The sequence below is a fragment of the Cupressus sempervirens genome, chromosome 2 (assembly GCF_028749045.1).
Source record: "Cupressus sempervirens isolate cs-2001-9-10 chromosome 2, ASM2874904v1, whole genome shotgun sequence".
NCBI lineage: Eukaryota > Viridiplantae > Streptophyta > Pinopsida > Cupressales > Cupressaceae > Cupressus > Cupressus sempervirens.
In genome coordinates this window covers 268,257,271-268,280,268 of record NC_143119.1, presented here as the reverse complement: position 1 = coordinate 268,280,268, position 22,998 = coordinate 268,257,271, and the positions used below count along the sequence as shown (strand labels likewise).

General features: G+C 36.5%; 1 protein-coding gene across 1 annotated transcript in view; it reads left to right on the top strand.

Moving 5' to 3' along the window:
- HEN2 (RNA helicase, ATP-dependent, SK12/DOB1 protein) overlaps nt 1-22,998 on the top strand; it is a 193,158-nt gene that overhangs the window by 95,568 nt on the left and 74,592 nt on the right. The window contains exons 6-8 of the mRNA XM_089813393.1: nt 17,904-18,071; nt 18,176-18,247; nt 18,336-18,452. Coding sequence (XP_089669519.1) covers nt 17,904-18,071; nt 18,176-18,247; nt 18,336-18,452 — 357 coding nt within the window. The remainder of the gene's footprint in view (nt 1-17,903; nt 18,072-18,175; nt 18,248-18,335; nt 18,453-22,998) is intronic.

The following is a 22,998-nucleotide window of genomic DNA, read 5'->3' as shown; positions in this document are numbered from 1 at the left end:
ACATTTTGAAATGCCTCCTTAAAATAAGGAGACCAAGCAATATGAGGTGGAATGCCATTGGCAAATAACATTCTCCCAATACATGCATCTAACTTCTCTCTTGTCTGGGTTGCAAAAAGTTCTGCTATAGGATTGTTGTCACTAGACTGTGCCTTGCATTTCCCCTTGCTCGATTGGGCTACTGCTACACCCATAGAGCTATAAGTAGAGGAAGGTGTGGAGGTTGCCCCTAGCAATGTAGTAGTTGAAGCTCTATACTGTGGTCTAGAAGAAGACTTGTCAGTGTTGTGCCCCTGTATTTGCCGCTCATGCACATGTTGAGTAGTTTGAACCTGTTGCCTGCCAGCCAAGGTAGTAGGTATTGGAATGCCCAAGTCCTTTGGAACTCCTCGAACCTTGTTGAATTCAATTCTCAAGTTCAAATTTTTAGATTCACTCAAAAACTTACATGGTCCATCACCTTTTCCTATCCAAAAGAGGAGGTCTGCATTCACTCTATTGATGCTACCATACCATTCATCACCACAAATATTGCATTTCCACTTTCATGTCCCACCTAATGTTGATCTGCTTGTTATTCTAGTGACAAATTGTTTTAGAGGAGATTTTGGATCAAACTTACCCCTAGCCCACTGTGCCAAAGATGGGGAGGGGCAATCAATAGATGGAGTACCAGGTAGTTGAAATTCACTACCCATGGAAGTGGAACTAGTTTGGGCCCCTCCCTGATTTGGCCCAGCCCCAGTGTCACTCTCATGCTCACCCCTCTCAACGATGTCATCATCATCCTCAACCCCAACCTTAGGCTCAGGTTTTTATTTTGATTCAATGCCACTATCTGAATGAAATTTCAACTCATCATCATTATGAGAGTCAATGTGAGAGCTCATTTTAACACTGCATTTCACAAAGTGAAAAATAAAATTTACAAACAAACTTTCAGCCTATGCCCTACTTGTAAATTTTCTTAAATTTGAAACTAAATAACAAGAATTTCTGAATTTGCAAAATGAAACATCAAGAATCTTAATCTATTATTTATAAATGATTCAATGAATGAATGATAACTATAACAAAATGAACAACACATATAGAACTAAAAACATTGAGCAATAATTTACAAACATGCATTTGAAAATTAAAAAAACAAGTTAAAAAACCTACCTTTTGCTTGAAAAACTCCTTCAACAAGATGCTAAACCCTCTTCCTCTTCTTCTTCTTGCTCTTAGGCTCTCCTTTTCGCTTGCAAACACTTTTTTCACTCTTGCCCAAACCCTTATCTCAGCTCTTCACTCTTCTTCTTTCTGTTGCAAACAATGAGAAGTGCAAATGTGAATAAAAATGAAGAATAGAAGGCTTTTGAACAAAGGAGGAGGAAGGAATAGGCCCCACATCCCATTATAATAAAAATAGAACCAAAACAATTTTAAACTAATGCCGTTTTATTTTAATTTTGTAATGTCCCCACATGTTGTTGCCGCGGGAGACGTCCTGACGTCCCCCCGCACCCATAGGGGATGTGGCGCAGGTGGCGCTTTGAGTGGCGCCACTCGAAATGCCGAGACGACGTCCCTCCGTCTCGGGTGCGTCCCCGTCTCAAGTGCGACCCAATTTTGGGTGGGGGACGCGTCCCTGTGTTACGCTGCTTAGACCTCTTGAATTCATAAACTCTATGAACTAATCCACAATCAAATCTCACATACCACCATCACGAAAGATTCTTTGAAATGATGTCTTGTATCCATTAGACACTTCTTAACCTCTATAGGGTGGTATCGTTCTGTTAGATTAGTATATTGGGTGCTATAGTATTTTGGCGTCAATACATAGGCAAGCAAATGTAGAGGAGTGGTCATCTTGTTCCAACATTCTACAACAATTGCTTGAAGGTCTCTTGGGGATCTCACTTTTTATTTATTTACAAATTGCTTGATCTTCTCAAGCATTGAGTCTATGCCATCATAGATCTCTGCAAGGCAAGGCCTATCCATGTTACCGTACCTAAGTATGCTCATAATGGGCTTGGTAAACTTAATACTATATTCCACACGTTCCCACCATAAGTCATCTAATATCCTTTGGTTAATTTTTGCAGCCCTCTCACTGTTGCTTTGCCTTTATACAACCCAATTGTTGCTGAATACCATATTGGAAAGCTTCTCTTTCACTTCTACAAGTCATCTCAAGACGATTAAATTTGATGTGAAATGAGTTTCAACAATTTGTATCATAAATTAGAGCCAAAAAAATATAACAATTAGATACATACTTTAAAAGAGAATACACATCATATAATCAAAATATGAAAATCATAAATTGTAAGATACTAGTCACCAGATATTTGTCTTGGAAAATTAATAATGAGGTCAAGGCGCTTTTTTGGCAAGATTCATGGAATGGCTTTCCACCGCTATGTAAATCTCAAACCTTCCAAGATTGGAGTCATATATTTTATGATGAATGGGGTTTACATGTGGTAGATTATTTTCATTTTATTGATCCAATTTCAAGCAGAGTCATTTGGAAGAATCCAGAGAATTTACCAATTCCAGACCAAATTAAAAAAGAATTTGTAAGTAAATGCAATGCAAGAATTGTCTTAGTGTCAAACCAACCAGATGTGCTGTTTTGGGCCCCGCATCAGGAGGGAAGATATTCTGTTAAATTGGGATATCTAGCTGCTAAAAGCCTGGAAATAGGTAGCAAGTCGTTCCAAGCATTTAAATTTTGTTGGAATGCGGCCGTCTTACCAAAGGCGGGCTGTTTTGCTTGGTTGGCCTTGAAGAAGAGAATTTTGATGGGGGAAAAGTTGTCAAAATTGAACATAGTAGACAATATGAAATTTGTTTTATGTATGGAGCAACAGGAGAATGTGGATCATCTTTTCGTTTAGTGTAAAGTGGCATATCAATGCCAGGTCTTCATTTTACAAAAACTAAATCTTATGATGCCTCTGCCAAATACACTATGGGATATGTTCCAAGATTGCCGATGTTCGGAAAATCATTCATATTATTCGTGCATTTGAAAGTGCATTCCAACACTTGTTATCTGGGCTCTTTGGTGGGAGAGGAATAAAATAATTTTTAGGAATCAATTTTCATTTATAGAAGGTGTGTTATCAGCGCTAGCATCTGCAGTGGGGGAAATAGTTGTAGCTTATGTCAGAAGAACTTTTGAGCATCTTATTGTTACTGGATGGGATATTGCATTGGCAAATAGATGGACAAATTTACCCCCTCCATGCTATAAGTTCATTGCTTCAGGACTTGGTGTTGAAGTGAATAGGTGGGAAGTGAGATGGATTCCTCCTAGAGTGGGTGTTTGTAAACTGAACTTTGATGGTTTCTCTAGGGGTAATCCTGGGGAATCGAGGGTTGGAGTATGTATTAGAAATCATAATGGGCAGGTGGTGGGTATGATGGCTCATAAATTACCGATAGGTACAAATAATAAAGTAGAAGCCATGGCGCTTTTAATAAGAATAGATAATATTAATATTGAGGGAGATTCAACTCTGGTCATTAATTCATGCTTAAAGAGAAAAACAAAGAATTGGAAGTTTGGATATATTTTAGAGAAAGCTTGGTCAATTATTGACAAACTTAAGATGGTTTCCTTTTCACACACCCTGAGAGAGGGAAATCGAGTGGCAGACTGTTTGTCTAATTTAGGTTGCGACTTACAGGATGTTGATATGAGGATTACGAACTTTGCCTCTGGAAACTTCCCCAATCTATTCAAAATACTTGAACAAGAAAAAACTTTGCATAATTAATAGTATATTTACTGTTAGTATGCAATGATAGCCGTTCACTTGTATAGCATGTGATTTTAATTGCCGGGATTCGAAATTGATGAAACTTATGGAGGAGAGTTGATTAATTGGGTTGTAATATTATTCTTTTGTACTACAAGCATTGGTGTGTGTACTGCTGGCAACTTGTTCTGCAGAGGCTTTTTTAGTTCAGGTTAAGTACAAAGTGCGAGGTTGATTAAGGCCGTGGGCATATATGTGTTATTAGTTTCATCTTTTGGTATATGCTTGTGGTCATTGTACAAATTTATAATATGGTTTTTTGAGATGGCTGCCATATGCATTTTTTGAGTTGGCAATTGCATATGTTTATCATTGCAAACTGTCTTTGCTTGACCACTTTGGGAGATGTATCATTATAAAGAATTATATTACAATTTTTTCTGTATTTGGTAACGACTGAAGGGTTTCTTGCTGTGTTCTTCCCTTCACGAGCCATTGAACCAGCTTTATTATATTATATATATATATATCTTCAGTGGCTTGCCACTTTTCATCTAAAAAAAAAAAAATAAATTCTAAGATACTAATATTATTTTAAAATTAAACTACTAATTTGAGTCAAGTTCACGTACTTTCAGTAGCTCCAAACGCGAGAGCATTCTGAATATTCCTTGAGTCATGTGGTGGTTTGTGACAAACTTCTAAATGTCTTGACCTCTGCATACACCTAGCGCATCAGAGTTGATGAAAGAAATTGGGATGTTCATTTTTATGAATGTATGGATGCTCAAAATTGACGTTTGATCAATGTTATTGCAATATTCAATATATGGGCAAATTTTTTGTAAGTTGTAGATTGTGAGGGATAAGTGAAGGATGAATAATTTATTCTTGATTTGTTTATATGAGCCATTGAAGAAGTGGGACCCAAAAAAGATGCCAAGTTGTAACTAAAAATGTTGCCAAGTCATAACAGACAACAAATACTTTTAAAGTGGCCGTTTATTTGGTTGAGACCCACTCTTCACACTTCTTTTGGACACGTTTTGTTATCAACTTAAACAACCTAATGTTATAAATATTGTTCAATATAATTGATTTGATGAAATAGGTGTATGTTGATGTCAAACATACCCAAATGTTCATCATAAACCACATGTTGAGATTATTCATGAAATCCGATCTACTTAAGCTTTGTGGAAAAATAAAAAAAATGTTTCACTTCAATAATTTGTTTTTAAACTTTAAGTATATTGTCATTTATTTTAAACTTAATTGTTTTAATTCTAATTTTGGAATAGATTGCTGAGATCCTATTGGCCTCAAATACAACTACCTTAAGGTGAACAGCAAAGGCATGCGACATTTTCTAGCAGTGTAATGTCCCCATTTTAGCAGGTTCCTGTAGCTTGATAATGTCAATTCATCATTGCGATCCTCGTGAGTTGACTGTCTCTGTTGAGTGACTTTCTATTTACAGTAAGTCAGTTCTGGGCAGTTACTATTTTTAGCAGTGGAGTTGAGGCTCCTGTTGTTTGGCATCTTCAGACATTGATTCCGTCATTTAATGGAGCTTCATATTATAAGTCATTTATTGAGACTATCTTAATAAATGACGTTCTCATTATAATGTTATAATTTGAAAGTGTGTAAGTGAAGCATCTTAAGTGAAGATTGTAAGAAGCTATTGGGTGGTTTGGTGTAATCGAGAAGTTAAATCTCATTTTTGGTTTTAAAAATGAACTCCATGAGTAAATCGATTCATTCCATGACATTTGCTTTCATTCATTTTGTGAATTTGCTGAGGGTTTTTACATGAGATTTCTGTGAGGATTGATTGTCCTCACCGATTTGCACTTTGAATCATTCAAATACATGGTGAATTGTGTCTGATATTCTGGAGATCATCTCTGCTTATTTGGTTTGGAAAATTGGTGCTGAGATATACCGATTTTATGCATTATTGCTGCAGTAGTATCACAGGATTTCACTGAGGTTGGACGCCATTGCATCAAGCCTTCATTTATGTTACATCTGTTGCTTGAAGGTGATTGAAAGTGCTGCAAGGAGGCGTTTACTATCTGCACAATATAATATTGCTAGGCAGTGTTGAAAGTTGGCATTTGGGACTGTTTAAACTGCAATCTCTTTATAGGCAGATCTGTATTCCTTAATTGGGCTAAGTATTATGTCAAGAGGCTGCGTTATAGGTTATAGCTGGCACAGAGTATCTGGTTGAGGGCTGCATCGATTTCCATAAGGGATTGGCTCTTGGATGCTGGGAGTCTGCATTTTTTATTCCAATGCCATGTTCATCACCAGGTTCCTTGTTAAAGAATTTTACCTTCATTTGGTTTTTAATCATTGTAAATATTTTGCAAGTTGATTTCAAAATTAGTTTCCTTTCAGTTTGCATTCTATATATACTTTGAAAAAAATACAAAAATAACATATTTATACCAAAAACCGAAAAACAATTGCAAACATTCAAAGACAAATAAAGCACATTCTTCAGCATTGCATTAGCGTGAGCCAGCAGGGCTTTTACAAGCATGATAAGCAATCAACTTTGGTTGTATGGAAACAATCCAACATTGAGAGGATAGTGATTCTAAACCATATGATCCTAGAGATTCATGGTGAGACTGTGCGCAATATCCTTGTAGTTTTACAAAGCCTATTTTGAGGGTGATTTGTTTGACTAAGATGGATAAGTCATCTCCTAGAGAGATGTATGCTAATAGTGGTATTGAGTCAATGATCATGAAGATCAATGGCACTTTGAATGAATAATTGAGAAATAAATATCTTAAAAGAGTTGTAAATTTTTTTTCTCCTGAGTGATTAACAGGTGACCATCCGATTGCATCTTCTTGTGTTTATATTGACTCAAAAACATTGCAAGTTTAAGATTTTTAAGGCAGTTTACTTGTAATATACAAAGATGTGGATGACAGTATACATGCTAGAGTTTACCAAGATTCTTGGTTTTTATGTAGAGCATGTGGTTAAGAGTCAGTTTGCTGAGTTTTTACATCGCAATGGTCATAATATTTTTTTCTATTTGTATAAGCATAAGAAAGATGCTAACGATCATCCTCGGTCAAGCATTCCAAAGTCTAAAACATCTTGCATTTATCACTTCTTAATTTTTTTAATCTTCAACTCTGATTTTATTTTTCTTTTCACATTTGAATTTTTTTTTTTTTTTTTTCGTGTTTCAATAATAATTTTTAATTTTATCTGTTTTCAATCTTTCGGTTTTGAGAAGTTAGCCAGCATACTTTTAGTGCATACTCTTTTTGGTAATTCTAGAATCAAAACTACCTACATCATCTAATGATATTGATGACCCTGACATTGTTTATTAAGACAGACATGTAATGTCTCCAAGTTTTAAGGTGACAATTAATTAAATTGATTTTTGTTAAGTGATAAAAAAATAAACAAACTAATCAAATGATGACTTAATTAATGTAATTAAATAGTAATAAAGTAATTTTGAACAGTCACTTTATTAAATAATAAAATATATTTCTCCAGCAATGTCAAGTTGGCATATCTTCTAAATGCTTCCTGGAGATTTTATACAGGGTTCCTTGTGATGAATTGGGATGCCTATTGTTTTGATATTTTCTCCCGGAGACCTTTGGAGAGCTTATGTATGCAAGTTTAGAGTGCCATAGGATGAAATATTCTCGTGTTAGTCAGTTGTCTGGATGAAAACCCATTCAGCCTATTGAGTGGGTTTGTTTCAGAATCCACGTTGTGCCTATTTAATCAGTTGGTAAAGCTTTGCCAAATTTTTCGTGAACATTTGAAGATTTTATGAATTATGAAAGCATGCTACAGTAATCTGTACCACTGCTACAGTGCCATGCTGCAGTACACATGCTTAAGATTGTTTGCATGGTATTTTTTTAGATCAGAAATTCTGAGTGTAGATTGGAGGGTTGGAGTGTTGCATTGAGCAGATATGTGATAATGTACTTTAACCATACCTTGTGGAATTCAGTTGTTATTCTACCTCATAAATATTGACCAAATAATTGCTGTTGTTCAAGGTTCTCCCCGAGAAATATTAACAAACAGGATTGCAGCTGTTGAAGGTTGTCTGAGATGTGGTATTTTTCTGAGTTAGGAGTCCATTAAAAGCACATTAAATGTTTCAGTATACATTTTATAATCAGTTGCAATTCTTGTGTTTATGAGTGTTCAGTAGTATATGTCATTGTTGAGGATGCAAGTTTATGAGGACAGAACTTGTACATCTCTGAAATGAAATGATTACTGGGCAAGTTGGCGAATGACATAGTATTTGGAGAATCTATTAGGCCTTTTTGTTATGAACACTTCTATTATGTTTGCAGTTCATATTCTCTGTTTTAACCATTAAGCCATTAATCAGAAAATCTGAGATACAAAAAATCTACACTCTATCTACATTGACCGCAATATTACTTAATATCCTAATTCAGCAAATAACTAGTTGCTGAGATGGCTTTTGAAAAGCCCGAGAGTCTTTCCAGGTCAGCAGGAAAGAAATGATTACAAAGAAATCAAAAACAACGAATTAGATTAAGATATGGTAAGATTGTTAAGGTGGTATGATGTCTTAGAGAAAGATATAATTTGTTGTTAAGTTGGTGAGAAAGGGAAACATGTCTGTAAAGAAGCACAATCCTGCCAACCCCTGAAACAGATATAAAGGCATGGAGGAGTATGATTTGGTGGAAGGAAGGCCACATAAATCAGTACTAAATTCTAATCAAAGAGGGAATTTCCAGCATCTATTGGAATAAGAATGATTTTTATATTTTTAAAAATTCCGAAAGAGAGTTGGAGAATATAAAATACATTCAAGGAAAGATCGATTGTAATTGATCACTGGCCAGGAGTGTATACAGTCAGAATATTACTAGAAATATATTTAGCAATATTAATAGCAGGAAAGTCAGTAATATATATGTGGGCTAATATTTTTACGTTTTTATATACTAATAATTATATCAAGTTACGATAGACTACTCAGCAGTAATGACAACTATGTGCCAGTGGCATATAAGAGAGGTTCAAATCTATAGCAGCGATACAAGAAAAATAAATCAAATAATAACAGATACCAGTGGCACAATCACTAAGTTGTAATTCAGTCTCATATAATATAGAAGAGAGCAGAGAATTGGAAAACAATCATACCCAAGTGAGTTGGGCTGGAGAACCATGAGAGTGCAGAAAGTAAAAGAACCAAACTATGTTTACTGTCTACGGTAAACTGGTTTGATTCATGATACTGTATTATGCGAGTATAATGGAGAAAGCAAATGCAAATGAGTATGAGGAAACTGCCATGTATTTCATTACTGTTCTTCAAGTAAATTAATCACATATGACATAATATTGTTGTCTCTCGTCTATGGAGAGTGTACATATACAATCCGAAGGGTTGTGACTCAACCGTTGCGACATAACAGTTTACCCTTCGGTCACTAATGACTCCTTAAAAACTTAATTATTCCCGACAAATACAATTATGCCAACAACATCATCCTCCCAAAAGAAAGTTATCCAATGAATGACAAGAAAATGTAGACAATGTTTAACCATATATACATTAGAGAAATAAAAATTAAGAAGAATGGGGCTAAGGGATCATCCCCGAAGATGATGGCAATGATGCTGCTGAAGAATCAGACACACTCGTAACTCATAAACTTGTTAAATCCTTGTCTTCACGTCCCGCTCTGCCTCCTATTTTTCCAACGTTGTCTTCACCATAAGGGGGACCTCTACAAGTTCTGTCTCCTTAGTTTTTGATTCTTTAGTCACCTGAGCTAACTGGGTTCTGCAATAGGTTCTTGTTCGTCCTCTCCATATCCAACTGATGCTGAGTCAAGGCCTTTTCCTTCCTAGTTGCGTCCATCTGAGCTACAAACTCTGCTGTCTTTGTTGCCTATGCCGTCTATTGGCTAGCTAACTACTGCCTCTGTTGAGTGAAGTCCCCCTCAACAGTGACTAATCGAGTAACCATCTACTCTTGAGCTCTCTATGTTACTCTCCAATTTGCCTCTGGTTGCTGCTGGGTATAGTATGTGTCTCTATAGACCTACACTACATCTCGGCTGAGGGCCACCGATCGACTCTCAACTATTGGCCAACAGTCCAGTCTTGCAACATCTATGGAGTTTCTATTGTTGGCCATCCATGAGCCTTAAAACAAGTGGCAAAGGCTGTGGAACAACCCACTGTCATGAACAACCTACTCCAAGTCTTGGACAACTCCCTCTAGAGATTGAGCCTATGCACAAATCACTTGGCGATCTCGGGCTACAACATTTGAAAGGTATAACTCAACATCCTCTCCAAGTGACTACCTCAACAACTTTGAAGATGTCCGAAACTGCCCATGTGAAACCAATAATGAGGTCTTGATGGTCTCCACTACAGCCTGATACTTTAATGTTGGCAATCTCCCATACCTCTCGACCTCAACTTTATAGTAATCTTCATCCTTTGTGTCAACTACTACACGTATGATTACTATATTGTGGTCTCCTCCTACCGGTGATTATGCCGTACAAATCCACAACCTTTGGAGGAGGTCCATCCCTTCTAGGTGAAAGTATAGCAGCTCCAATACATGCAACTAGTGTCAGTTTGAACTATCGGTTGAGCTAGGCACTCATACTCTCGAGTGAAGGAGTCAGGTTGGGTACTACTTCAGCCACAAGATCCTCCTTTATTGGCTCTGCTAGCAATGCAACATCCACTGTGCCTACTACATCAGACCCCACCACGTTTAATCAAACTTGAGGCTGTCCTCCCTAGAGGCTCGTCATTGCTATACACCTCTATCATTCCCAACACCTCTGTCATGGCTCTGTGTGGTGACCCATCCGTCCCCAACTTTGCCACTATCTCAGTGATCACTCCCTTAGGAACCATTGCCTCCAAAACCACTACCAGAGGTCTTTCTGCCATGACTGATGGTGCCTGTGTCACTAGAGTCATATCTATTTCCGCCATAGTTTGCCCAAAAGCATGGATAGAGTGGTGTTGATTGTCAAATGTGCTACTGTGGGTAAGAGGGGTCGAGCAAAGAAAGCCTGTATAGGTGTAGGTGTAGGTGTTGAAGTGACTATCACCACAGGGTCATCCTTTACCACCTGGCTAGTATCTCCCTTGTCTGACTCACTTGAACTCTTAGACATCTTTTGACGACCAGCATCCATATCCTTTGACTTTGATCTTGAGACAACTTGTCTACGCCTCTTTAGCCATATAGTGGCCTTCTATCCTGTTGGTGTATCCAAATGCCTCCAATACATGATTGACGCATCGTCAAGTGCCAAGGGGCTCGGTCTCACCTCGAGTCTGTTAGTTGAAATCTGCATCCACGTAGCATCCAAAAAGAGACCAATGGCGTAGTGCAACATATAGAATGTCTTATACTGCATCGACATAAACTCATATATTTGCTCTGCTAAAAATGTGGCCCAATGAAATACTGCATTGTTCATCAACATTATCTATAGGAGGGCTATGTCTAAAGCACGATTGGACCCTGTAAGTCTACTTTACAGGATATCCATAAGGCAATGCCATGGTCCTTGAATGAAGGACTTCTTCAGTCCACTACCCTTTGATGGCTTCGCTAGGGAATCCATCTCTACTGCTTCCAAATCTCTGCATACTAGCCTAATACAAATCTCTTTTGCCTCTCGCGCCATCTTTCTTGCCTTCAAATCAATCTTTTACCCTTGGTGCCTGGTATGCATTCACTGTGGTTTTCCTTGTTCCTTGCTCATAAGTTTGCATACGCCTATACTCATAGGATGACAGGATTATGCTCTGGTACCATTGTAATGTCCCTACTTCCAATTGGGTTACAAAATGATAACAATTTGCTTATAATCTCACTACTAGAGACATCTTTAACTTATATGCGGCCAATTTAGATAATATTTGTAATAAAATGATGATTTTAGTAGTTTCATTTAATGCCAAAAATATAATCTTTAGTAGGAACGAAGAATGCAATTCTTTGATCATGTATGGATATATATTGTCATGTTCTCTCCTCTCATCAAGTAGTATTTTTCTTGCAATACTATGCAATGGATGAAGTTTGTGTGTTGTTTTATCATTGACCTGATTTCTACAATGAATTTAACTAGTCTTCATAGAGGATGATGTTGGTTGGTTCTGATTATTCTATAGTAATCACCGAATTCATATCTTACCTAGAAAATGTTCCTACTAGTTCTAATTGATGCTACGCTATTTGAATGAACTGCCAGTATCGGTTGGCTGTTCTTATATTAGAAGAATTATTTAAAGAAAAAAAATTTGCAGACTGCTCCCTGAGTGATATAATGCTTAGAAGACCTTCGTATGTGCCCCGTATTTGTATTTCTGAATATATCATTCAATGGAAATCATGTCTTATTTCTCCTTAGATAATTCCCAAACTGGAATGTCTTGATGCCTGGTACTTAGTGTATGGAACGTGTTATCTGTCATTACTTGCCTTTGAATTCCCTCTTATGTTACTTTCCATTTCCATGTGTTGATTGTATTTTCTTCTTCCTTTTTCTTTGGCTAGTAATGGTGCCTTGAATTTGTTACATTCTTTTTGCTGCTCATCCCTCCCCGGGAATGAAAGATGTGGTCAACATTTTATATGTTATGCTGAAGATGATAAGACATGTTGAAAGAGACACACATCTTTTCCAAGTAATCGATTAGTTATTCATTCTGATCGCCTCCTTACATAATTAGTTCTTGATTGGTTATCCATCAACTAAATTGGATGTCATTATTGATGATCGATTTATCCCTTGATCTTTGTTGGTTAACTAGCCCAATTTAGTAAACTCCACCTACAAAATAATCCTTTAGTTCAAAAGATGATTTGTGACGCATGTGTGATTATAAACACGAAGAATTGCAAGATATGATAATTTCTATTACTGACTATTGCATCCTTTATTTCCGATTCCATTCTACCTTCTCATCTTTAATAGGTATTCTCAGCACTATAAAGGGGCGATGCTAGATTAATATCGTTTTTCCTTAGTTATTGTGTGCTCAACGTAGATTTTAGACATATGTGACCTCCATGTAGGATGTCATCGTTGAGGGATATACGAGAGAGGCATGATTAGGTGACCCAAGTTAGGATTAAATGCATCTTCCAAGTCCATTTATATTGGATGTATATTTTCAATTATTATAATTGTTATTTACTTAAATATTATATAATATATTATATCTTATTATATTATTGTAATGTCATAATAATCTATATTAATCTATAGTTTTATTAATTATGTTATTTACATCTTTAATTATTGTTATTTATTTTGTAAGCATCAATTATAATTTAATAATCTAATAAATAATTATATTATAATAATATCTTTTATTGTTTATAATGAAATCTACTGTAGAGAAGGCAACATTATAGATTTATGTCTGAATCACTTATCGTATTATATTTTGTTCTGCTTGACCTCTTAACGACGTGTTGGCAGTGCCATGTGTTTCTCTTCTCTCCGCCATCATCTTTTTTTCTATGTTTTCCTTCGCTTTCCACATCCTCCTCTTCTTAGTCTCTGTGATTGGGTAAGTGGGTTTCCTTTCCCGCTCTTTGGTGATGGTTAATACCTTCTCCCGATTGCCTTCAATGTTCAGGAAACTCACCCCAGGCTTTGGGCATTTTGTGTCGACGTGGTCTTTGGGACCACACACCTAAAGAGGAATTGTGGTGCTTGCCCCTTTGTGCAGTCTCTTGTAAAATGGCCCATTAGTTACATGTACATCATTGTATCATTGGTTCTTTGGGCTCCTTTTGTATGACCTTATTTACAATCTGTACACCATAGGTCGCCTTTGTCAATCCAGCTAGTGCTGTCTTTCATTGTTTTGAACTCCAAAATGTGAAGCATATCTTTCTGGAGAGCCTGACTTTTCTTGTTTGATTCTTCACTACTGCTTTCGCATGAAGAATAGTAGTCATCATTATTATATTATCTGCTCTTTGTCTTTATTGTTTTGTTTTCGCTCTTTAGGTCCATTGCTCTGTTGTAAGCATCGACATACGATGCCGATACAAACTTCATTTTTCTCCAAAGGGTGTGTTTCAATCTCTAAATGAAGCAACGTTTCTTCAATCCATCTGTTGGTGGGCTTTCCATTTTCCCCGCTAATTCTCTCAGTTGTTATCTGTATCCTTAGATGATTTCATCCTTTGCTTGTTTGGCATTATAAATATCTACCGTGGTTTCATTATTGTCTCCAAGTAGTCCAAATTCCATTTGAAACTCCTTGAGTTCTGCCCGTGTGGCCATTTTTTCGTTTTATTTGCATTAGAGAACTAGTCGATGGCTTACTCTCCGCGAGGTCACTAGAACTTGTTTTATCCAACCATCTTGCTCTGTCACCATATTTGGTGTCCAAATCGTCTCACAAATTTTACAATATCTAACAAGATCTTTATTCCTGTCAACCATGAACATGGGTAGTTTTTGCTTTTGTGCCATGGTAACTGTTCTATGTACTGGTTGTGTTGGTACCACAGGTTTTGTTGGTACTGTCAAGCTCGGTGTCCTGAAATTGGAAGTGTTTGGCATCCCTGCACTTAGTGTCTCTGAACTGTTGGAAGTGTTCAAGCCTAGTAGGCTGGTTTGATCCTCGTGCCCCTTCGTTACTTCGACACCCGTGGCGACATTAGTATCCTCGACTTCTTCCCTTTCCCTCCTTCGAGCCTTCCTTGCTTCCACACGTAGGGTAAAGTTTAAGTTCCGATGCAAACTTCATGTTTCCTCAATAAAATCCTCAGTATTTACCTCACTATTCTGCTCTTCATTGTGCCAAAATTTCTTCTTGTGTTCACTATTGATTCATCGACTAGCTCCCTCGGCGATTGTCCTGAACTGCTGCCTTCTATCGGCTTGTTGCTGCATTAATATTGCTTTTTGAGTAGTCTTCCACTCCTCTATTTTTTTTAAGTATTCCTATTTTTATTTAATTGATTTGGCATAAATATTTCCCTTACACATCCACAAAAAACAACACATGATAAAGTCAAAGAACATCTTTATTTCAGTTATTGTTTGTCTACAATTTATGTCACTGTAGGTCTACAATTTATGTCACTGTAGGGACAAAATTATAACCACGTGTTATCCTTTATTCATCTTCCCTTTCAGAGTTCACTTCATGCTTCTCTTGCGGGGGGAGTCATCACTGTCCTATTCCTTCTTTCTTTGTTCTTCCCTTTGGTGGTAGTATTTCTTGAGAACTTGTCATTTGTTCTTGTAGTTGATTTCTTTCTGTCAGTTTAGCAGTGCCAGGAATGTTTGTGTTAACAATCATGGGAGATAACACTTCAAGTGGTCTATTGTCGAACTGACTCTGAGAGAGCTCTAGACGATTCCTTCTGGGATCCCTTTTCATGCGGCTTATCTTTGCACGTGTGTCTCAATAGATGCTTGGAGTATAGAGATGAAGTCTGTTGTCAATTCTTGTTCTGCTTCGAACAACAAGGATTCTCATCTTCTTGATTAGTACTACCGTTGTCTATTGGTTGCCCCATTGCATTTTACTCGCCATCCAATCTTTGGTTTTTAGAATGGTAAAGGCAACAAAGCCAAATGTTTACTGCATATGGTAAACTAGTTTGATTTGTATTACTATATTATGCAAGTATAACAAAGAAAGCAAATGCATAGGAGGATCAGGAAAGCACCAAGTATTTCATTATTGTTCTTCAAGTACATCAATCACATATAATACTGCTGTCTCTTGTCTATGGAGAGAGTGTACATATACCATCCGAAGGGATGTGATTCGACTGTCGCAACATAATGGCTTACCCTTTGGTCACTAATGACTCCCTAACAACTTAATCATTCGCGACAGATACAATTTGCTGACAACAAACTAATATATATATATTGAATGAATGTTGAGAACTAAATAATATATATTATGTGAAGGAATATACAATGAATAATTAAGGGAATCAGAGCTATGTTCATTTGATATTTTCTATATCAGAAATAGATATGAATCATTTGGTAGATAAAATTATCAATCAATGATTGGTAATCATGCTTGAGAAGAGAACTTGATAGTTCTTATAAAGACCAAGCAAGAACTTGGTAGATTGCATTTGTTAGATGAGAGAACTCAGAGATTAGAGGGCATTTTTTATTGAATGTTGGGGTTCCAAATTGGTACCTAGAGAGAGATTTGTAGAGAATCTCTTAGAGAAAAAATATAAATTGTAGTGGTTAATCATATGTATATGTTAGAAACTTAGAGACAAGAGGCTTGGTTAGAGGTGGGATCTCTGCCAAGTATGTGTTTTAATGAGCTCACTCATTAATAGAGATCCCAAAGGCCTTAGAAGGCACTCTTAAGATGATGGTTGCCTAACTGAGAGTTATTCTCGTTAGAGGGTTAGGTAAATCTGAGTAGAGCCTCCTTCTAAGGATTAAGTACTTGATGATTTATTTATCTTGTTAATTGCTAATAATTGTTTCATACTTGTATATGCGTATGCTATTTTTTCCATAAACTAATGATTTTTAAAGGTTTTAAGCATCAAATCCTCAAACCAGGAGAAGGGACATTACAACAATGTTTATCATGAAATTTCTTTTTGATTAACGTCCACAAGAGTGTGCTCTGTATTTGATTGTCATTGAAGCTTATTATTTTGAAGACATGACGAACATTGATCATGAAGAAAATTGGTTGTGTGCTATGTTCTGTAGTTAATATGTTTGTATCCATGTCTTTTCAACTATTGATTGGGCCATAACATCTTATTGAGATAACTTTTGTTTTGTTTTTATTTTGATACTGTATTTTTCCCTCCTACATGGTAATATTTCTATGAAGTAGCATTACAGATCTTAGGTTATGTTGGCTGATATTGGATGAATCACATAACATCTGTCTGGCTGAATATTATATCTGGCATGAATCAAAGTCTTTGGACATTCTAGCTTCTTCGAACACACTCAGTGTCAGGCTTACCTTAGTCAAAGGCTTAAAGCACTTTGAAATTATATTTTAGCTTTTAAGTTAGAACTTGTTATTGTTCATCTCAGCTTGCATAAGTTCTAATGTGTTCTTATCTCTTTACTTTCAATTATTCTGCAGTTGACTATGTCCGTGAACATCCTTATAAGTAATGCTCTCAGCCTGAGTAGACTGTTGTATTTTGTACAATTATTAGTCACAATAAAATATTTCTCCTGACATGGAAACTGGCATATTCTATTGGTGTATGCTTCTTAATTTCTTGTTGGCTGACTTCTTAAAAATTCTTTTAGGAGGGCATGCCATTTTTGTTTTTGGTCTTACTCTTAGGGATAGTTATTCTATGATGGATTCACTTTTCTCAAGGTTTTAGATTGCGGTAAAAGCAGGTTTTGAAGGGACCCCGAAACTTTTTAACAACTAGAGAAAAGATATAGCAATAAAACCACTAGGAAAGAAGTCCTGAAACCAACAACAAAATCAGGTTTTACAGGGACCTGAAACCACAAACATAGTCCATAAAAAGAGAACCCAGGTTTTACAGGGACCTGGAACCACTAAAATAGTTTAGACTAAAAATCAGTTAACAGGACCAAAAACTAGTACCAAGTACCACATCCAGAAAATAGGACCAGAACAGGACAAAACCAAAGAACAAAAACCCAAGGCAACAATTGCAGCTTCGTAATCATCTTGACAGCTTCTTTACCACTTTTCTCAAGGTTATTGCTTTGGATTTGAAACAATATTTTTGGAACTCATGCTTCTTTTTCTCAAATACATTTCCTGCAGCTGGGCTGTTTATCTTCCTCCATTAATTAGCTATCCAGCCCTTTGTGATTGTCAGGCTTCTAGGGGAGAGCGCTATGCAAAATATCCAAATAAACCTTAGATTTTAATATAGACTTGCCATTTTCATGTGCAGATTTCAATAGAGATCATTCATCTCGATTGCCAGAATTCATTGATTCAATGTACATTGGTTCTTCTAGGTGTTTTCATAGACCTATTGTATAGGAAACCATTTTGAATTGAAAATATTGCAATAGTGGTATAAATAACATTTTTTGTTTCTTAAAATGACAGATGGAAATGAAAACGTGCAAGGATATGATCTTGGGAAAACCTGCACCATTAGTTAGTACATTCAGATTAAGTTACTACACATTGTTAAATTTGATGAGCAGAGCTGAGGGCCAGTTTGATCAAGAATATGTGATAAAAAATTCTTTCCATCAGTTTCAACATGAGAAGGTCTAATCCATGCCTTTTCATTTTTCTTATTTTCTTGTTCTATTCAGATTTTTGCTTTTCCCAAATACTTTCTATGGGACCACTGATGAGTAAAATATTTGTAGGCACTACCTGAAGTTGAAGCAAGGGTCTCCAAGCTAGAGCAGGAAGCAGCCATACTTGATGCATCAGAGGAGGTAAATTCTTTGTTTTGTTTATCCAGGTTAATTTATGACACTGAAGATCTTTTCTTTTGCATTGATAATTTTTATATGTTTTCTATAGGCCGCACTTGCAGAGTATCATAAATTGAGGCTTCATATATCTCACCTAGAGAAGCAAATGATGCAGGAAATATCCAGGCCTGAACGGGTTCTTCTGTTTTTGGTTCCTGGTAGATTGGTATGTCTCTTTATATTTTGGTATTAACAGAATGTCCCTAAGATCCATATTATGAGTTAAGCTGAAGTAGCCTTCAATTCTGTAGAAACTTTCCTAACTAGCCTTTCCTCTTTTTACTTGGAGTTGGCTATCATTTAACACTCCATGGATTTTTCCCTTCCTAGATCACCCATAATTCTCTTAAATATGAATTTTCCACTAGGGATACATCTAAGATGTCAGTGTGTATAGTTTTGCCATTTTAAAGTACTAGCTAATTTGGATACTCTTAATGTGTGAAATAAGCCAATTTGAGAATTTTTGGACTTAATTTGTTATTATTCTTATAAGCATAATTAGTATTAATGAGTACTTAGTATTGCCAAATCTTGTCTTCTTGGAGGGATAGGGGCTAAGGAGGGTGCTAAGTAATGTAGAAGCATCCTGGTGTAGTTGGCAATCTTGTATGTTTGAGTTTGGTTTCGGCTCTCCGTGATTGGAATTGGGGCTGCTTGGTCATCTAGTGGTGGTTCTCAGTTGGAGGATGTGGCTATGCAGACAGACGTGGTGATTGATATTCACTCAATGGAGGAGCTTGTGCTCGGTGGATATGGATGTGCTCGGTATGTTCACCGATGGGTGCATTCTAGGTTATTTTGGTTGTTCGACCGATGCATTCAATTTGATCATCCCTTGTGATGTGGATTGACCGTTGGGATGTATGTGGACCTATTTCTCGTCTTGGTCCTTTCTTCTATGTGCATTTAATGATTGTTGCAAGCCAACTTGAGGCGTAATGTGTTTTGTCTTATGTTCTAGAAAGTTCTATTTGTAAAGGCTGACTGGTGGCCGTGATGTATTAAACAAAGGTTTGGGTAGCATGGTAGAGCAGAGAGATTTAATAGAGCGGGGAAGAGCTAAGAAGTTGGCAGTTGGGCTTAGGAAACAAGAAGTTTGCTTGGTGGCTTGCAAGCACAAGTTTAGATTTTTTTGGTGTTTCTACCAGATAGTTGTGATGTTACAGATCTGGGCTAGATAGGGTTTATTTGGATCTTGTAAGATCTTACAGAACTAGTTTTGTATTTGTGGATGTATTGGCCATAACCGGAAAGGCCTTACAACTTGACTCATTGCAAATACTCGGTTATTGAAGGAATAAAGATTGAATCGTTGTTATATCTTGTCTTGTGCTGAGCTTTGGCTGAGATTGTTTAGCAACTTGGTTGGATAGTCTTTTTTCAGACCCTCCAACCTAGTGGGTGTTGCGTCAAGTGGTATTAGAGAAAAGGTTGACCTGGTTGGGAGAAGCTGGAGATTTCGTGCGATTCGTATTGTAGATCCATGTTCCTCGACTTGGGAAACCCTTTGTGGTTGTTCATGCAAGGTAGTAGGTTGCGATCTAAATTACAAACAATTCGGTGGTTTGTCACAAGGTGGTCGGTTGGGATTTTTTGTTATAGAGGGTTTTTGAAGATCTTGGAAGATGCCTCTGCGAAGATCGGACCCTAGGGCGATTGGAGATATTTGTGATGTAGTGGAGAGGAATATAACAAAGAGTAATAGATTGAATGTCAGGTCTGAGATGGAGTCGATGAAGAATGAGATGGCTACTGAGATCATGAGGGCTATAACTGGTTTACCATGGAACCTTGGGACATAAGATGGTTATGAAGAAGCTATTGAAGATTTTGAGGCTATTGGGTCTAGTGGAGAAGATAGAGTCAATCGGTTGGACAGAGCCGTGGAAGACAGGGCTGATTGGTGGGAGAGATCTATAGCTTGGTTGAGTACAAGGAACCAAATGGAGGTTTCTAATTTCTCAGGTACATTGAAATTAGAGGACTTGATTAATTGGATCGTTGAGTTAGAAGACTACTTTGAGCTAGAAGATATTGGAGATCCTATTGTAGTGAGGATAGTGGAGACTAAGTTAAAGGGACATGTTGCTTTATGGTGGAAAGAATTGTAGAGAGATAGAGAGGAGGAAGGTGAGATGAAGATTACTCGGTGGAGGTTGATGGTGGTAAAACAAAAGGCTAATTTCATTCTTGTCGACTATGAACTTGAGTTATTTGAGAAGATACAAAACTTGAAGCAAAAGAAGATGATTGTGAAAGACTATACCAAGGAGTTTTACAAGTTGATTATTCGGTTTGGACATAGAGAACTTTCTAAGGAAAAGGTTTCTAGGTATTTTAATTGTTTGAGATTCAATATCCAGGATAAAATTGGTTTTTTGCAGATTGATTCGGTTGAGGATGCATATCAGTATGCCTTTAAGGCAGAAGATAAGTTGAAGAGGAGACATCAAGGTAATTCTCGGGGGAAGGAGAAGCAAGAGTACTTGGTGAAAGACAAATTGATAGATGAGGATGGACCAAAACCTGTTGAACCGAGGAGAAGAGTTAGAGGTGGATTTAAAGGTACTTGTTACAGATGAGGTGAAGAAATAGGTCTTTTGAATGTCCCCATGCAGACAGGAAGGTTGGCAATGGTAGAAATGTTGTGGTCAATGAAATTGTTGAGAATGAGCCCGAGGTGGAGGAAAACTTGATTGTTCGTCGAGTATTGCTCAGTAAGAAGGTGACGAAGCCTTATCGGAGGAGGAATTTGTTCAGAACCCAATGTAAGTTTGGAAGTAAATGTTGGAATGTGATTGTGGATAGTGGTAGCACTGATAACCTAGTTGGTGAGGAGTGTTGACCATGAAAAGAAAAGTTGGCAAAATACGTAAATAAAAGTTGGCAAAAACAAAGGCATATGTTTGTTTATTTAATTCTTGGCATATGTATTGGAATTTTTGAATATGACACATATTGTATAAAGGCAGATTTTTAAAAGGAATTGTTTTGGTGGCAGTATTGTTACATGGCATGAAATTAACGTGGCACTTGCACAGTGAATGTTGTCACTGGCAGTACGCAGGCATTGAATGACACAACAGATTTCGCCAAATGTCCATATTGTATGACAGACTTCAAAAAGAAGTAAAAACGACTCAAGGTTGTGGGTATCGTTTCTGATAAGTTTCCAAAACAATGTGAACAGTCTTATGAAGGTTTGATTCGTTTTCTCTGCGAAGTGTTTATTAAAATGAAAGGGTTTTCAACTGGATTGTGTTCTTTTGCTGGTCTGAAAGGTTTTTCAACATGGTTTAGGTTCTTCTCTTTGGTGAATGAGTTCTTACGGAGAAATTGGTTTTATCTTGGTTATGAATCAGTTCATTTCACACTTTTTTTTGTTTCATTTGTGATTGCATGGCATAATGAGATAAAGTTTCTTCCAAATCAGAGATTAATGCAAGTAAAAGAGGCAATCACAGGTTGGTTGTTTTGTTTAAGCCACAGGTATGAATCAAGGTATGTCATCTCAGTTTTTGTTTGATTCATTGGCTTGAAACTTCAAATTTTGTCTTCTTGGAAACAAGAGAAGAATAAAGTCTTTCAGAGAAATGGTTATCATTTTTTCGAAAAAGAAAGAATCCAATTTTTGTTTTTTAAACCCTGAAAATGTTAAAACAGAGTCATTCTTTTTTCAAAAAAAATGGTATAAATGCAAAGCTTCACTTTCTTTTCAGTTTCAAAGTAAAAAGAAATGAATAGAGTTGGCTTTTAAAGCATTTCTTGAAACAACAATTTGTTTTTTTTGAAAAGAAAAAAAGGGGTTTGAATTTAATCTTTAGTCTGATGAAATATTGCAATCTTTCTTTACAAAGTCAGGGGTTTCAGATTTTTTAAAGACATATGAAGTCTTTTTCAAAAATAGGTTGAAGAATTTTTTTGGGAAACTCTAAACAATATTTGTTTGGAAGTGAAAGCAAATAAAAGTAGAGTTTTTGTTTGCAAAGCACAAACAGAGGTTTCCTGTCTTCATAACCGACTTCAGTTAAGAATTGATTCAGAGACACTGTATGTTCAAACCAACTCAAAATGAAGGATTTTAATGGCATTCGTTTTGAATGTTAAATGAAATTTTTGAAGATTTTTTCTTAGGGTTTTAAACCCGGAACACTACCTGCATAGTTCTAAAAGAAAAGGAGTTATGGTTGACAGTTTTATAAGAGAAGACCAAATTCGAGTCTTAACTGATTATAGTTGGTTTTTCAAACAGCATTTTAAAAAGGGGGTTTCTTAACAACCCTAACTGGTTTAGTTGATTTCATGTAACTGATCAAGTTCGAATTTCATCTCTATTTATAGAGATCATTTGTAAATCTGAAATATAGGTGTGTGAAAAAAAGGTATTGAAAGAGGCATATATACATTTGTAGAAGTGCTGAAAAGAAGTTGTATTTAAAAGCTATATTATAAGCTTGTATACATGTATAGATGCAACATATACACTTGTATGTGTATGTGTATATGAGATTGTAAGAATAGCAAGACAGAGAAAGGGTTGAACACCCTGAGCAGTTCTTTCTGCTGATTGTAAAGGAATTGAAGCAATAAAGATTACAGCTTCACGGAGTGGTTTTTCTCCCTATGACGAATCCCATTTGAGGAATTTTGGGGGTTTCCCACTCGACAAAATCTGTGTCTCTATATTTTGTGAGTTGACATTTTCTTTT